The following is a 17909-nucleotide window of genomic DNA, read 5'->3' as shown; positions in this document are numbered from 1 at the left end:
GTTCTTAGCCTGCTGTGCAGCAGCATTGAGGATGGCATTCAGCAGTTTATACTCATGAAAATCAGATGGCCTGTATTTGAGTCATGAACCCAGATGGTATGTCTGCATCAGGGAGCTGAGGACACCACAGATGATTAGAACTAGAAACCTGAAGTATCCATCTATGCCAAGTAATCTCATTATAAAATATGCCTCCATGCTGAGGAAGCACAGAGCAGCCTAGCCCTTCTGCAGAAGCCCAGCTGTTCTGCAGAGCGCTTATCGGAAATAGTTACCAGGCATCCTCTCACTCCAGAATTGTTCTAAGTACAGGGACCTGAGTTCAAGTCTAATTAAAAACATTTCACAATGAGACTATGCTCCTTGCTGCATGTGTCACATTTTAAGAGCCTGCTACATGCAAATCTCTGCCCTGCAATGAGGAAGTGAGTGGAAAGGGAAAGTTTTAATAAGTTCTGTACTCGGAGTCATGCACATAGAAGGCAAATTCCATATCCTCCATTTATCAGAACAGTAGATGTAAAATACCGTAAAAAGCAAATAACGCACATACCATTTTAAACACAAGGGAACAGAGTTTACAAAGCTTTAAATTGGAAGCATAGACTAAAAGATCTCCCACTCCTCTCTTACCTAGTATACTGTTAAACAGTTCTGTTGACACATTAACCTAGAACACTTTAAAAGATTTAAAGGTGAACTTGAAGGTTTGTGTTGACAGCCAAGATTCAGCTATCCTTCTGGGCTGAGATGTATCTGCAGCTGTGAAATCCTAATTTGGAAAAGTAATGACAGCACCCCCCTATCATATAAAGTAGCAGTTCTTTCCGCAATGCAACATGTTTGTAGACAACACGAACAGAACATGTCCTCTGTTTCTATTTAGTTTACCATCAATTCATTCTTATGCCATTTTAATTTGCACGTAAGTATTTTGGCTTGTTTATGAAATGTTGTATTGCTCTATATAGGGTACAGTCCACAACTTAATGATATCAAATTATGCTGCTTTACCCGCAGCACCATCCCTGAAGGTAATTATGAGATGACGGGAACTGAGACATGCAGTGACATTGACAGAAAGATCTGAGCTTTGCCGCCAGGCAGTGGCAGCACCAGCATGCCTGATGCAGGTGTTCAAGCCTCACACTAGCATTTAAGAGCTCTGAAGTCCCATTCTCAGTCTGTTTCCATTTATACTTTGCTTTGTCTGGCCATCTGGTCTATTCATAACAGGGACTACACAAAACACATTCTTGAAATACAAGTAATTCATAAGTTTCAGCCCTAGCAGAATAGCTAACACATTCTATATCAGTCCAATACACATGGATTTCTGCATAATTGATCATTTTATTGGAATTTGTTAAAAGATGTTTGTTCAGATCACCTGTTCAGCAGGCAGTTATGCTGCTTGTTCACTGCATACATACTGAGCAAGTCTCCAAGCAATACATAAATATTATTTTGTCTGACCCCACACATATGCATCTTTATACAAAAAGCAGCTTTTCCTCAATAAAAGTTATATCCATGGGACCAATGTTCAGCTCTTTTAGCTATGACTTGTACCAAATTCGTATCAATAATCATAGGTTAAATACATCAATACATGTAATAGAGCTTTAACAGTAAAAAAGTAAGAAAGTTAAATACTGCAACAGCTTAGATACATACTGCATTTGAAGGACAGAACATAAAGTCTATTGACCTAGCTAATGACACAGTCACCAAAACACAACATAAAGAAGCAATGTCAACAGCCAGTACTTGTCTAAGCATTTAAGAGTTCCCCTTTTCCCTTCAAATAAAGAAGGGTTGTGCACATCTTGAATGTGAACTTAGGTATCACTAACCTTACAGCAACATTGATCCTGATATTTAAGGTTGGGTGAAGGAATAGACATGTTACAGCTGCAGGCCACTAAGTACACATAGCATTTGTGAGAAGCCAATGTTTACTATAGCACAGGTTCATTGTTCAAACCAAGTGTACCCTATGTAACAGTAGGATTAATTGGCAATATTTTTATTTAGTAGAAAATGCCACATTACTCAGTTAATCAAAATTAGCTAGGTTTTTAAAGTGTTGATTTAATCAGTTATGATGAAGGCTAGGGAGGTATTTTAACTGAAACACCTTGTAAAGTGAAATAAGCTGACCTACCGCTGTTCTCTAGAACACAGGAATCAAGTTACATGTGTTCTATCATCAAGGGCTGGTATTTTAGCCAGCATTTGAACTTTTAACCTAAGGGCAGGTTAAAATAAATCTGTATACAATGCAACATACCTACAACAGACACAATGATGACCGATAAATTAGTTGTCAGTCCCTACTTTCTACAGTTATAAGCCCAACTTTAGGCACACAAGTTATAGCCAATCTTTTATGTTCAAATTCAACAATTACATGCCAGAGAGATCCACTTCAGAGATTGCTCTGTGATAGCATTCTGGACTGTAAGAACATGCGTACACCAGCTGTCCAGAAATACAGAGCTGCTAATAAAGCAGTTGCTAGAAAAAACCATTAAACATACACATGCACACCAGTTAGTTTCTCAACTAAAACAGTATTTACAAGCCATACTTCAATTTTATGTAATTTGTAGTTTTTAAACCAACTTACAAATATGATTTTAAGTGCAAGACACCAAATATGTGACCATTTGAGATAGACAAAGTGAAAACGAGTGCAAATTACAAAGCTAAAGAGATTAGCAACGATTTCCTGATCTTTTCCAGATGAACATTTATTTACCAGATAAGTAACACCAGACAGGTGTGGAGTCCATAAAGGACATGACCTTTAGGAAAGCCAACACAGTCTTGACCAACACCATCGACTTTTCAAAAAGCCTGGAAGTTTCTTCATACTGCGAACTGAAGTCCTCCACAAAGTTATCTGGTATCTTACTGTATGTTGTAATGTATTATTGCCCTGCAAGTTGTGCAGAAACCCACAGCCAAGAAACTATCAATGCACAAGAAGTTCAGAAGTCACCATGCATAAGATATGATTCAGCTGTAACAGAATCTCAGGTATTGATTATGGCTTAGACCTGCATTGAGAGTCAACACTTAGACAAATATCCTTAAGTGAATGACATTGTCTATATGAAAGTGAGACAACTTTTTTTACACCAAAGACTTGGTTAAAGTGACCTTCTGCTTAGAAGAAACAGTAGACAATATACTCACAAATAGCCATATCTACTTTGCAAGAATTAGCCCTGTAGAATTCAACAATACTCCTTTTTACTCATCTTTTAAGATAATGTGTAGATATGTACAGATATTTATAAACAGGTTTTATTTCTTGAATAGCCAGATCTGTTAGTTTATTCTTTATCCTCCTTCCCTCCCTCATCCAAATCTGCCAAATTCAAGACATTGTTCTAGCAGCATTCATGAAATCAATAGTGCAAAGCTATTACAAAAACCTCTTTTCCCAAGCTGTGACATCCTCTTCAAGTTTGTATTAGGTCAATGGCACTTCCCATGTATTCAGAGCTCTGGGGGAAGGCAGAAACAATAGATATGCTGAATGTAGCAAGCAACCAATTTGTTTGCTGAGGGGTTTTTTGGGGGTTTTATTGTTGGGTGGTTGTTTTTTATTTGCTGCTCATACTGGCCATTGTTACAACTTTGGTAACTAGTTCACTACACTGAATTTACAGTTCCTCATTTTGACATGCACCTATAACATGTGAGTTGAACTGCACCACGATAATTGTAATGTCATCTCTATACATTCGAGCCAGCTCTTCTGGAAGACTAAGCATCTTGGATAGTCGCTCATGATCCACAGTGCCAAACTCATTGTTACCCACTGCATGACGGATCAGGTGAGTCGCTGCATTCTGATCTTCAAATACTGAAGAGATTCTTGCTCTCCTTTCTGTTAAGAGACCATGCATCTGTCCCAAAGTTACCTTGTAGCCGCCAACAGCTATTGGCTGTTGATGGTGAACACCAGTGAGGTACTCCCCTACAATTCTAGCCACATCTTGCCTGTGCATTGTCTCCCACAGCCCATCTGTGGCCAAAACCAGGAACTTATCCTGTGGCCGTAATTTGTGATGTATGACTTCTGGCTCAGCTGTGAGGTACGGGGGAGTGTGATAGTTTGGAGGAATAAACTTTGTATATTCATTGTCATTCAGCTGATCTGGGCCTGATTCTACTACTCTTTTCTGTAACTCAATACTCCATTTGAACTTCACATCACCAAAAGCTCTGAAAGGCATCAGGAGACCTAAGAGACGATCTTGTTTCACAAGGCTTTTCTCTTCAGACTTTGGATGCTCCATTTTCACACGTTCCACTTCATGTTCATTTTGTGCATTGTGGTCATAGGACAGATTAACTGCAGACCAAGATCCATCTTCTTCCTGAACCCCAAGCATTGCCCGACTGTCACCTGTGTTTGCAATGTGCAAGTCAACACCATCCACATGGGCCACACAGGCAGTTGCACCAGAAAATGCTACTCGCAGCACTAGGTAGTTGAGAAAAGAATTTGGGTCTCCTACTTGAGCTTCCAAAGAAATATCGTTATCGAGCCTCTTAAAAGCATTAATTAAAGCTTCTTTCACATCAGTAGTTTCTCCACTGTTGAGATCAATCAGCTCCTGCCAGTAAGTTCTTAGACTATTGAAGTAAAGCTTGGAAGCTTCTTTGCTAAAATAATCATTGGGATGTTTGTGCCACTGTAAAATGGGCAACAGAGCTCTGCCACTTTCCACAGCATTTTCAATTTCAAGTAAAGTCTCATGAGGTAACAATGAGACAGCAATGTAGTAAAACAGTCTTTCACTGACAGCTTGAGCACAAGCACAGCCTGCGTGGCCATCAAACACACCCAGAAGCATCCCTCTTGTCTGTAAGCAAGTGGCAGCGCTCCTCCGGTCTTCTATCGGAGCATTAGCAGGCAACTGGTTGCTATCGAAGCCAAGAACAGAACTTACATTTTTACCATCAAATTCTGGGACTTTGAAACTGTACTCATTTGCCTTCAGAATGCTGTTGACCTGTGGAGGCGTGAGGTAAAATCTCTGTGGCGTAGAAGCATAATCCCTTGCATGAATAAAGTGATTAAAGTTCTCCTTTGGCCTATAAAGTGCCGCAAATTTCTTCTGAGGTGCATATCTGAAGTGACCGTGAGCAAAATGAGATGATAAACAACACAGATGTTTATGGTGGCAGTAACACACAGTACTGCATATTCTGCTAATCTCACAGTTACGAATCAATGGAAACAGATGAGCTGGTGCTGGCATGGCATCAGATAACAATGGTAGCCTGGAGCTTCGGACTGGAATTGCTGAAAGACAAGAGAACAACTATGCTTAGGGGCACGGCTAACAGATTTTTCCCAGAACTCTAAGTTAAGACATTTACAGCCCCTAACAAAGTTGCTTATTATACGGAGTTCATAGCTTCACAGGTCTTGAGAAAGAGAAGGCATTAAGAGGTGCTTGTTTATAGACACTACACTGGGCTATAACAAAAAAGCTGTACCACACTTAAATTCAGCATAGACATTTTAGCTCTTATACCCACTCAGACAGCAGGCAAGAAGCAAAAACATCATCCAGACAGACAATGCAGCTTCAAACAGAACTTAAGACAACAGTTAGCATGGAGCACTCTACAGTATGGACACCCTCTACAATACTTTTATGAGTATTTGTTCTCCTGCTGGTTTCCCAGCTGACAGAGCCAGATGTGGCACACAGAGAGGAAAACTCTTTCTATAAAGCTGAAGAAGAGACGAAGCATATACCAGTAAGATTCAAGAAACAACTCTGAGATGACATACAACTGGGTTTAAGTTGAAGATTATTTAGACAATAAAAGCAAACAGTAGGTCATAGACAGCAGATATTCTTCAAGCAATCACAAGTTAGTAGCAGGTTTTGTTTCTTCTCCCCCTTTTCACACGTAAAACTTCAAACTTGTGACACCATGGTGTACAAAATAGCCATGGCAGCCTATGCAGCAATTTTCTAGTTTATCAGGTAAAAATACAGGAGGTAGAAAGCAGATGCATCTCTCCTACCAGCAGCTCATCTACCCCAGTAAATTTCAGGATTAGAACTTGCTTTAAAAAGCTACTCAATTGAAGGACTACATGCAAGCTGTGTTTGTTTCCATGGCTACAACAGAGCCCTGCAGGATAGTCTAAAGCTAGTTCAGTGTTAAGATAAACTATTTAGTATCCAAGAAAAAGTATTCTACTACTATTTGCCACATGTAAAAATTCTCCTTATAATTTTTCATTCCTCTGAAGAAATATTATTCTAACATACTCTTCCTTGTCTCCATTTACATACCCAATCACATTGGTGTAAGTGCCTCTTAAATCCCTTATTCACTATGCCTCATTATCAGGAAGTTTTTTTACAGTGTTGTACTTGAGAAAACAATTCCATAGTGGAAAAAAAGTTGAACTGTGCCTTATATGAAGTACAGTTAAGGGGAATTCAATTTTCTCTTTCCAACTTTTATGATCAAGTTTCATCATAAAAGCTTCTTTTTAGAAAAAGACCATTACAAATTACCTCACACTGCAGGCATAAGTACTAGCCTGTCAGCACCACTGTATCTCAAATATAATTGTTCTACTGAAAAACTGGATACTGCTGTGTTGTGCAAGGTGCTTCAGTCACTAAGTTCATTTTTATTTTTTTTTTTCAGCCAAGCAGGCATACCAGTACTTCAGATGAGACACAGCCCCTACAAAATATGCAGGAAGCCACAATACTCAGTCTAAAAGATCATGCAACATAGAAGGAACTGCATTCTGCTGTCACCCTATTCCATAGTTTCTGACACAGGATTCCGATCACCCATACCAGCTGAGAAGTGTCTGGAAATATATGAAGCTTCACCCCGTTCTCTGTGTTGCAACAGAAGTCACATTCTTCCCTCCAAGCTTGCTTGTTCTCCTTAAGTAACCAGCAGCAGGGCCTGTTTCTCTGTTACAAGATATGTAAGTGCTGAAGGCAAAGCAGAATTCCCGTTTCTACTACTTCACTGGCTTCCTAGTACTAATGACTGACTGCCAGTCTTGACTTACACTGACAAAAATTCTTGTCCACTGACCTCTCTCAGGTCTCCCCCTGACAGCTATGAAGGCTCAACTGGACAGCTTTGTGTCATGCAGCTACCAGGAAGAGCTCTGGTTGTCGTCCTCTGGACCACAGACAGCTATCCAGACACTCCGCAGCTGTGTACTGGCTTGAATTTCCAGATGCATACTAAATTTACATTAGCCATTTGGTTCCCAGAAAGTCTGTTTCTCCAGCCCAGGCTTCACATGCACACAACATGACAGAAGTGCAACTCCAAATATAGATTTTAAAATCTATTCACTGCCTTCTAATAACAATGGAGCTATTTTGGCAACAGTTACGTATATTTTTTCACATTACATTTAAAAGCAACAATTTTGCTTACATAATGGGAACCTCAGGGTTCTACAGATGTGCTTGGTGTAGAGTAGCACCTCAGATGCAGTGCTGATCTCCTGTTAGACTCTGACTGAAGCAAGTTCTCCTAACTCCTAAGCATTTGTGTTCAGTGCTGATCCACACATGGTGCCGCAACTGTTCCGACAGTTTTGCTGTTGATCCATGATGAAGCAAAAATACAAAGATACTGCTGCTACAGTGGCTCTGCAGTGCCACCAGGAGATATTTTGCTGATTTTTAATCATTAGTTTATCAAATATTCCATGAAATCTAAGAGGAAGCAGTAAGAAGTTCACATCAAGTTTTCCATGGCCTGTATCATTTACAGTAGATCCGTATCAGTTTAAGGTATCAATGTGTTTCACATACTAGATTTAATAAAACCTACTTAAGTAAGACAGAAAATCCAAGTTTGCCAACCTGAAATTATCCTAAGTTTCTCCCATTTATCCCCACAATGTGGATGCCCCAAATATAACCAGGTACTCCAACTAGCTCCTAAATAATTTCTTTAAGATCACAAGTTCATTATGTTTGATCAAGAGATGGCAGAGAAGAAATTAAGTAGAAATTTTACAATCCAGTCAAGATTTATCAAGAGATGAACATCTAAGTCAGTATTAAATACCTCTCCAAGCCCAGAACAGAGTACAAATGCTACTTTTCAGGCCACAAATATAATTTGACTATCTGACTCATTACTGGCAGTTTAATGAGTTTTGTAGTACTACACTAATAAAATGGAAAAAAACATTACCCCCTCCTTTTATAAAGGCTTGCAATAACTGTACTATTAAGGCCAAGTGATGCTGCACAGACAGGTTCCTCCAAAACATCTGCCTTTAACTTGCCAAAGGCATCCATGGCTTCAGATAAAAACACTCACCCCAGGTGTCTTTCAGACACTTGACAGACCTGAATGAATCAGCCCGTTGGAGAGAGCGGGGAGAGGAGGAACAAGACACATTCAAGACAAGCAGAGCCTTCCCTCCAGCCAGGTCTCAGCCCTGGGGCACAGCCCAGCCTGGCGTTCCCTTCCCCGGGTCCCATCCGACCCCCGAGCCTGGCGCTCCAGCGCCTACCGGTGCGAGATACATACCGATCCGCCTGGGCCCGGGACACACACACATTCTCCTGTCACAACAAGAAGCCGCCAACATCCACAAAGCAGAAGCCCGGGGGGCGAGGGAGAAGCAAGGCAGAGAGTTTGTTAGAGGAGATGGAGAGCTCCGACACGGAGGGGGGGACGACAGAGAGGAGACGACACACAAACACGGAGCCCCTCTGCGGGCCACCGGACCCGCCGCCGGCCCGCCGATGGGAGACAGCCAGCCCCGCCGAAGCTCGGCAGCCAGCGCCCGCCACCGCCCTGCCAGGCACCGTGCCCCGCGCCGGCCGCGCTCTCCCTTCCGGCGGAGGCCAGGCGCCGCTCCCGCTCCCCGCGGGCAGGGCCCGCCCGCCGGCACTGGGCGTCGCCGCGGCAGAGACCGCTACCCCCTCAGGCGACGCGCGGCCCCGACATGGCCGCCCCTCCCCAGCCCTCTTCCCTCCGCCTCGACCCCTTCCTCCCTCCTCTCTGGGAACAGACCTGGCCCCTTCCCGGACGGCTCAGCCCGGCCCCCCGGGCGGAACTGGGAAGCAGCTGGAGGGACCGAGCGGACCGAGATGCCCTCACACGCTCCCAGCCCCAAGACTGCTGCCGCAACCACCTCCCGCCCGCAGCCGCCGCGCTGCGCGTCGCCTTATAAAGGCCCAGTGGCGCGCGGCGCGGCGCCCATTGGCTGCCGGGGAGGGCAAGGAGGGCACGTGACGCGGAGGCTCGGCGGTGGCTGAGGGAGCGCGGGGGGGGGGGGGGGGGGAGTTGCATGCGCGCGCATTGTGTAGGGGCGGGAAGGCACGAATGAGGTGGGGGCGCGAGCCGCCCCCCTACCCCTGCCCGCTGTGTGTGAGGGGAGGAGAGGCGAGGCTGCCCCCACCTCAGCCCCCCGCCGCCCCTCAGCTCTCCCTCCGTCCTCCCACCCCTCCTCGGTGTGTGTGAGGGGAGGAGAGGCCATCCGCGCCTCAGCCCCCCAGCTCGCCCTCCGCCGCATGGCCGCGGCAGCGGGCCGAAGCTGCCCCTCCGTGAGGGAACCGCCAATGGGAGGCTCACCGCGCTCCTGAGGGAAGGAAGGAAGGAAGGAGGACGGGCGAGGCTCAGCGAGAGCGGGCTGCCCCTGCGGCACCTCGCCCCCTTGCTCCTCGCCCCGGGGACCGGGGCTGAGGTGAGCAGTGCCGTGGCTGCGGCTGGCAGCTCTTCCCGCGGTGCTTCGCGGTTGTAACAGGTGATTTGCAGATAAAAAGGGGACAAGAGCTGTCCCCGGCCTCCTGCTGGCTCCTGGCACCAGGCGGTGGAGCTGAAGGGGAAGCCGTGGTGGCTGGTCCTCTTGTCCTGCGGGCGCGGCCGTGCGACACAGACACCCTTGCAGCAGCCTGCCCCCCACGATCCTCGGATCGGGAGTCAGGGTCGTTTATCTTCTGCCTGTTAAGGAGGCTGAAAATGGGAAAACGTCTACAAACTTAAGTGGGGCGTATTGACTTTTACTCTGAATTAATTTTAAAGAGTGGGAAGTATTTGTTGGGGTTTGTTTGTTTTGTGTTTTTTTTCCCCTTCAAATGTTCGTGAAATGCTTTTAACAGTCGCAAAACATGCTAATGCTGCAAGAGGCTGCTGAAGCCTGTATTGCAACATTTGGTTTTTCTGTTTCATATTTGCTCCCTGGTGTTCTGTCTTCACCAGAATCTCTCCAGGCAAAGCAGGCTGCCACAGAGGCCAGACAACCTCTCTGCCCTGTGTTCCTGAGAAAGCCGCATTTGCTGCTGCCAGCAAGGAATGGTTTGAGGGCAATGGCTACTAAGAAAGAACAGTCCTTCCCCAGAAGAGCACCACCTGTCATTCCTACCAGTGGGACAGGAGCCATGGCCTCCCCTCCTTCCTTTCTCTCCCCTGTTAGATACAATCCTGTCCCCATTCCACAACTCTAGGCAACGTTCAGTTTTGCATATGCTTTAGAGACACTTTGATCCAGCTGTATTCTTCATGTAAATTTTTGAATATGGAAAGTATATAAATTTGACAATGTTTTGATTTCCTTGATCATCTCTTTCTCTGTTTATAGATGCACATGCTCTCATGCCTTTCTATTTTCAGGGTGGCTGAGATGCCCACTTTGCTGTGTGGTGTTGGCAGCAGATGTTCAGCTAGCCTGTGGAGTGCTGCAATTAGCATTCCTTTAGCAGCTGTAACAAAACATAGGTTTTGACTAGCATCCTTATCTTCTTTATTGTATTTACAGCTGTATACTGAAACCAGTAGAGGAAGCAAAGGAAAATCCGCACTTAGTGCCGAGAAGACTCAAGAGGTCTACTTGCAATATGAGAGTGGAAAGTACTGCCCTGCGACCCTCCATGTGAAAACCAGCTAGAAAGATAAAATGATGCCATCCTTAAAAATGCAAGTCTTTCACAGTAGTAGTTGAAAGCACAAAGTATTACAGTGTTTGGTTTTTGGTGTTCTGGATGACTTTTGTGACATTTATTTGTTTATCCATAACGGTACACCATCATCTTCTCTTTGAGGCTTATTTTAGAATAAAATAAAATACAAAAACATCTGACAGACACCATTGTACGTTAAAGCCTTCATTAAATGGTATGGAAGATGAATAATTTACGTTCCTTTTTAACAGTAGCACATGGTTAGAAATAGATTGGCAGAGTGTGCTGTAGCAACAACCATTTACATAATTTTGTGCATTATGTACAGTCACATTTGCAGCAAGAGTGACTGTAAAGCACCCAAGTTTAGGAATGTTCTTAACGACTACGTAAGACAGCACAATTAAGGCATCCTCTTGCCCCATCAGAAGGTAAAACGCTGCGGGAAGACAGTCCTGTGCCTGGGTGTATTTGAGTGATAGTTGTATGAGTAGATATATAGAAATGGATTGGGATGAAGTCACCACTGATCACCTGTTTCTGATTGGAAGTACAGGGTTTGGAGGGTGGATTCATGTTTGACTTCTGAAGAGAATGTTGCTGTCTAGAGTTGCCTGTTGAGGAAAAAAAAATCCACAAAATAATTAGCATGTAGCACTTTTGGTCTTCAGATCATCTTGTGACCATTAGGTTAGTGTTATTGCTCTGTTTATTTATTTCATTCATTCCTTTTTCTTCCTGATTTAAGGCCAGGAGAGGAGCTACTTTGAGAGCTGGTATTGGAAGCCGTGGCTCCCTGTGCCACAGTATCACTTTGAACAAAAGGCAGAATTTGAATTTTAAAATATTGAGAGAGAAGAGAATTTGGCCTTAGCAGCCCCATATAAATCCCACAAATGAAAGAAAAAATACTAAAACTTGGCTGACATTTTGGTCCTTAAGCTGATGCGAGTTTGCTGGTGTGCCAGAAGTTGGATGTTGCAATCTGGAAAGTTAGGTTTTCCTTTTCTTCGTGTTTCTGCTGCCGAGACCTTTTTGTCCACTTTTGCTGATTTTAAAGAATTAAAAATTATTTTAATGAACAAAAACCTGTTGTTCCACTTTTAACATTTTACATCAAGGATTGATGGAAAAGAAATTACTTGTAACTGTTTTGAGATATGCAAAGTCTCTCCCTGCCTGGAAGGATTATCATCTGTGTGTAACAAAAGACATCAGTTCTTGTCTGCTGTGCCGGTTGCCAGCAGCGGGTGATTCTGCATTGCAGAACCGAGAGGCAGCTATGCATTAGCACTGCAGCTAAAGTGCTGCAGTAGTTACCCTGCAGCTTTCTACACGCATTTCCAGAGAAACTCCATTACAGATCATTGAAATCCATTTCCATTTTAAATCAGGTGTTTGTGATAACCTTCTAGTTTAAATAAGTTCTTATGCCTAATGTATAAATATTTTATTGGTTCAGTTTTACCAAAAACCAGTTCGGGAACACAGGGTAATACTTCAAGTGATTGAATCAGTCCCCTGACTGCTTAACATTTTTTACGGTATCTTTGCACGCAGTGTTTCAGAAATGCCATTTTGCTCCTGTGCCTGCTGAAAGGAGCAGTCGCTCATAAAACCTGTCTCCAAACTGTGTGCACAGATCAAAGGCTTCCACCTGGCAGGCTGCCACACCAACCTGAAGCAGAAAAAAATGCAAAAAATAAATAGAAGAGCTGTACAAGTTTTGAAGGCGGAAAGAAAAGCCTAACAAGGGGGAAAATAAGGGAGAAAAACATGCCATGTGCTGAATAAAGAGGAAGAGTAGGACAAGACTTAAACTATCTTCTCTCCTTTCCTGAGGGCATTATAGAAGCAATGACAGCAATGTACGCCTGCTGTTCCACAGAGCAGTAATTTATTTTTAGCAGAAATCGGGAGCATTACATGGCAAAAATGCAAAAATAAATGTGTCAGTAGAGCTGGAAGCAGAGGGAGTACCTGCGAACAGCAATGGTCCTGTGGTCCTCCGTCTGCTTCAAAGGCAGGTTTTGGTTGTACATGCATGTCTTCTGCTGCCCTCTCAGGGAGTGTTTGCTGTGGGTGGTGTATTCAGCCTCCAATAGCACAGCTGGGTTCCCTGGCATGCTGAATGTTTCTGAAGTTTAACAATGAGCCCTGCAAAAGGTGATTTTTTTAAAAAAACCTCAGTCTGAGAGTAAACCAGCAGTGCTGAGCCACACGACTCGTCTCCTCCCTGCTCTTTCTTAAAGAGGAGGCCGATGAGGAATTACAGAGACAATTGCTTTCAGAGGGTATTTTGCCATCACTGTGGGACTCGGGGATAGCTTGATTTATTTTGTCCCCCCAAGAGTCCCTTTGTATCTTCACTCTCAGTTCCTTTCTGAAATGAAGTGGTGGCTCTTTCTTCATTCAGCAGTTGGGATCAGCTTCCTAGAATCATAGAGCAATTGAGGTTGGCCGGGACCTCAGGAGGTCATAGAGCCCAGCACCCTCCTCAAAGCAGGGACAACTTCAAAGCCAGGTCAGGGTGTTCAGGGACTTGGCCAGTCCTGTTTTGGTCATCTCTGAGGACGGAGGTGCCCCAGCCTGCCTAAGCCCCAGTTCCAGTGCTTCACCACTTTCATCATAAAGATTTTTTCCTTGTAGTTAATCAGAATTTTCCTTGCTCAGCTTGGATCTGTTGCCTCTTGCCCCTCCCGGACTTCTTTTCACCATCCTATTGTATTCCTCAAATCTCATTAGCAGAGAACTAAATGCCTTTTTTGCATTTGGTAGGCATTGTGTACTAGCTCGCACCCTTCTCCGGGATTGGTCTTTCAGGGTTTGGTATCCAGTTTGAGGAATACAGCATCCTGACAACTCGATGAAGTAAAGGAAATTCTGTAGTAAAATGTTATTGGAAAAAGACATTTTGGCAAGCTTCAAGAATGGTATTTATGACATTATCAGTGTCTGTGCTATGAGGAAGCAGTGTCAGGATATCAGGAGGCTGGCTCCACCAGTTATCTTGGCTCTGAAGGGGCTGATGCCTTTTCCAGCTGTAGTCCATCGTGTGCATTTTTCAAATTTATTTGTTATAGTCATTTTAAAAAGTAACAACATTTGCAGTTATGGTGGCTGCTGTGCAAAGGATTCACCAGGCTCCAGGGGAAGTAGTAGAGAGTAAAGTTGGGAAGGGAGAGGAGTCTGCCTGCATTTTTCCAGGAAGAAAATAGCTTACACTTCGCAACAGACAAAATATTATTTACCAAATACTGCTGGAACAATGATATCCTGGTTTCATTTTATCCTAGGTGATACTTCTGAAATTAAAGATTATTCAGAGATTGGTAATTGGATACAGCCTTTCACCTTAACTGGAGATCACTGGAGTCGAGAGATGGAAAGCCAACGGGTGGTCTGTAGAAGCAGGTGGCTGATTTGAGTCGAGATCTTGCTAGGCAAATGGGAATGTTAAAGAATAATAATTTCTCCAGCAATGAGGAAGAGCAACCAGTGCCAATGACTAGGTGTACTGGTGTTATCTTCTTAGCATGAGGGTGCACTTTGGAGTGGAAAGTAGTTGTTGAAGATAAAATTAGAAATTTAGATTTAGAACCAAGAGCAGACTCTGAACCAGTGTCTTCGATGTGTCAGGCACCAGGGTTAGATCCGATTTCCACTTCTAACAAGAAGAATACCAGACAAAAGTGACTTCCTTTCACTCCTATTTACTTTCTTGCAGTTTACCCTTGCCTAACTGCTAGGGAAAAAAAGACCTAGTTGTATCCTTTGGGGTTTAAAATTTGCATTTGATGAAAAAATATAAGCATTTGGGTTTTTTTTTTCTGCAGAAGAAAGATGAGTTAAGTTACTGTTTTCCTTCATTAATAGAGTTATTATCTCAAGTGAACTCACCTGTATAAATATTTACTGGAGGCTTTATACTGTATGTTTATTTTATATCTTTAAACAATGAACTAAAAATGTATTTGTTCTGTCCTCTTACCTTCAGTCTGGTTTGTCTGCCTGTCCCTAGACAGTGTGCTTCTCAGAACAAGGAAAATACTTTCCCGGTGGCTTGGAAAGGAGTTGGCTTGGGTCTGGCCACAGACAAATAACTGAGAATGTAGTCTAACTAATATATACCTAATATAATAATTTAAAAATATCTGAAGTCTTAGGGCTAGATCCAGTAAATTATTCTTTTCTTCCAGGTAGGTGCCCTAAGCAGAAGGTTAGAGTCCTGGTTGCTGCCTCTGAGCCAAGGAGTGGTAGATTCCTGTGTGAGTTGGGACCAGTCTTCCCTGCAGGGCAAAGGGTTGCCCTCACCTCAGCTGACCTACAGCAGGACAGTAACAGTATTCACCTGGAAAACAGGCAGCGTGGGCTGAAGGTGAAAATGATACCGGTGTTTTCCAGTTACAGGGAATAGGCTTTAGCCACTAGGCTATTACATGGTAAGCTAAGAACCAGCAGAAGGAGCAATGCTATGTCTTACAAGAGAAGTTGGAGCTTTGTTTATGGTGTTCAGGATCTGGGGGTAGATGCCTCCTCCTGAGATCCTGTCCATCTCAGCAGAACAAAGCTGTGCTTCTGTGCCAGACTTTTAATCAGAAGAGAAGGCTTGAATGTGACCATTTCCAGCAGGCCTGCTTTAGGGGTGCCCTTCTTGTCCTGGGGAGATTTTTAGAAGATAATTTAGGGATCCCAACTCTACTTCTGCCCTGGATTGGCACCTGGGTGCCTTCCTTGGCTCTGGATACCAGCCCAGGGCTGGATCTAGCTGTCAAGTCCAAATAACCTGCATATTTAGTTGCACAGATCTACGATGCCATGGTGACACAGGCCAGGGAGGTGGTACAAGATCACAGGTTTCCCCACAGATGGACTGTGCCTCTGAGGAACCTCCAGAAAGATCTGGGAGCATCAGGAAGACATTCAGTGAGTGTGAGATGACTGCTACCCTGCTTGTCTACTGTGGATGATTTTGGGCTTGGAAGTTAGCAGTCCAGGCACCTTGCTCTTTCCCCAGGGTCATGTTCCTCGTTGTGTTTCAAATGTCCTGGATCACGTCCATGTTACAATCTAAGTGTTTCAGAGTAGTATTTTGAGAGGAAGGATTATTTCTTCTACCAGGGTTGATGCTGAACACAAGGACTAAACACCAGCCACATCAGCCTGTTTCTTTAAAACTTCTTTGAACTTCATATGCGTCTCTGCAGCCCACAGTTTTGTGTAACTGCAGAGGTTTGTTCAATTTGGCTGGATGTTATATAATCAGTCTTTTATTTTCCTTTTTCCTGCAATCATGTTATGTAGGCTGCCTTCTTAAATTTCAGCAACCCTAAGGCAGCTTGAGTCATGTGTATGAGGCTCTTTTTTGCACTGTTGTGTAAGGTAGTGAGTTGCAAAGGTCATGGGAATGAGTTATTTAAAAACTGAAATATGCTGGGCTCTATCCAGCTTAGAATAGATGAGCTCAGAAAGGCATTTACGTTTTAAATTACAGCTTTGGTTATCAAGGGCTGGTTGACTTCAAGTCAGTATTTCTGTTGCCTTAGCGAACTGCGGTAGCACACAATATTCTTGTTCCTTTTATAAGTGTTGCTGATATAATCATGCATTCACACATGAGACGATGAATAAAATATTTTCTTTCAATCCTCAGAAAACAAATGCACTCACAAGTATTGCCATCATAGGCACTGCCTTCATACTCATTCGTTTTCAGTGCTCACAGCGATTAATCTCCCTTACCATTTGCTCTCAATGGAAAACATTAGATTCACGGTCGAAGTGCGTACTTGAGTGCTTTGTTCCACCCAGTGGACAGCCGGGTTGCAATGTGTCACTATGCTCTTGTGTAATCTGTCTCAGTCATAGCAGTGCCATTCAGGCAAAAGGCACAAGAACAGGTAGCTCTGGAGGTCCCTAGGGCAGGTCCGTATGTTTCTGTTATCTCTGTGACGTTTCTCGTGTAAGCCATCCGGCTGCACCCTCTTTTATATGCTTCCTCCTTCATGTCCTCTCCCAGGCCCTCCAAGTCGCCACCCATGCAAGAGTGTGTCCAGACATACTTTGAAGCGTAAGCGCTCTGAACTACCCCAAAAGCACTTTTAAACTGGGATCATGTCACCGAGCCATTCAGGGCACAGCTCCGCAGACCACTCAGCAGGCAGAGCAGGGCAGGCAGCAGAAGGGAAGGGCTTTGCAGGGGGGCTGGGGGAGCAGGAGGGAACACAGACTTGCACCCTGGGGGTGATTTTTGTTCTCTCCATCAGCCTATGCAGCTATCCCAACGTCATTTTGGCCATTTGCAAAATCCCACGTGTGCAATCTTAATTTACTTCCATTTGCATGCAGCAAAATGTAATCAGCCTGTGATCACATCAACTCTTGTTGAAAATAGTAAGAGAAAGTTATGGGATGAGAAAAAAGATACATAAAATTGGTTTGGCATGAGGTAGCCGTTAAATGACTCTGATTACTGAAGACCAAAACAGTGCAATGCTCCTGCAAAAATATTGCACCACTATGACAAAATCAAGTAATAGCATGTCCCCTACAGGCTGGTAATACAGTATAGTGGTAAATTATACAGACAGAAAAGGGTTAAGCCGTGAGTTGTGGGGTCACACATGTGCATGTAAGAGACGAAAAAAAAAACATAAAAATAAAGAGTAGAAATACAAAGGGTGTAGTAAAATAAGTTCAGGGACATGACACTGAAAGGAAAGAGAACACTGGGGCAAAGGGCTTCCTGGAAAAGGTTTGAATGGGAGCGCAGGTGGGCTCTTGCTGTTTGCCTGATGGCTTTTTGATATGTTCAGAAAAACAAGAACTTTGTACATGTCTTTTTAAATAAAGGAATTGTATAAAGAATAGCACTTGAGTCTATTGTGGTATGTCCAGTACCAGTGTCATGACTCGAGGTGATAGCTAGGATCAAACAGGAATGGCTATAAAAGG

At 43.6% G+C, this 17909-nt stretch overlaps 1 protein-coding gene and 1 long non-coding RNA gene across 3 annotated transcripts; one reads left to right on the top strand and one right to left on the bottom strand.

Moving 5' to 3' along the window:
- Window positions 1–483: 483 nt before the first annotated feature.
- Window positions 484–9201, bottom strand: PDP1 (pyruvate dehydrogenase phosphatase catalytic subunit 1). 2 transcript variants are annotated; one of them, XM_074577432.1, is made up of 3 exons: window positions 9070–9201; window positions 8581–8615; window positions 484–5329 (listed from the first exon to the last, which is right to left on the bottom strand). In XM_074577432.1, exons 2-3 carry the CDS (start codon window positions 8609–8611, stop codon window positions 3678–3680), a joined length of 1683 nt encoding a protein of 560 aa, XP_074433533.1. In that variant the 5' UTR covers window positions 8612–8615; window positions 9070–9201; the 3' UTR covers window positions 484–3677. The 2 variants fall into 2 exon arrangements, with proteins under 2 accessions (XP_074433533.1, XP_074433534.1); XM_074577433.1 differs by lacking the exon at window positions 8581–8615 and having other exon boundaries at window positions 9070–9195.
- Window positions 9202–9356: 155 nt separating this feature from the next.
- On the top strand, window positions 9357–11140 carry LOC141739688 (uncharacterized). The gene is made up of 2 exons (XR_012585773.1): window positions 9357–9742; window positions 10814–11140. It is a non-coding gene; the product is annotated as an uncharacterized LOC141739688 (long non-coding RNA).
- The last annotated feature ends 6769 nt before the right edge of the window (window positions 11141–17909 follow it).

Source organism: Larus michahellis, chromosome 2 (genome assembly GCF_964199755.1).
Source record: "Larus michahellis chromosome 2, bLarMic1.1, whole genome shotgun sequence".
In the NCBI taxonomy this organism is placed as follows: Eukaryota; Metazoa; Chordata; class Aves; order Charadriiformes; family Laridae; genus Larus; species Larus michahellis.
Note: the sequence above shows the minus strand (reverse complement) of the source record. Positions and strands in the feature narration are given on the sequence as shown.

Excerpts from the sequence above, each read along its gene's own strand:
- PDP1 (XM_074577432.1), bottom strand. The coding sequence starts at position 8,611 with ATGTGTGTGTGTCCCGGGCCCAGGCGGATCG. Across the intron at positions 5,330-8,580 it reads TCCCGGGCCCAGGCGGATCG|CAATTCCAGTCCGAAGCTCC; the intron begins GTATGTATCTCG and ends CTTGTCTTTCAG.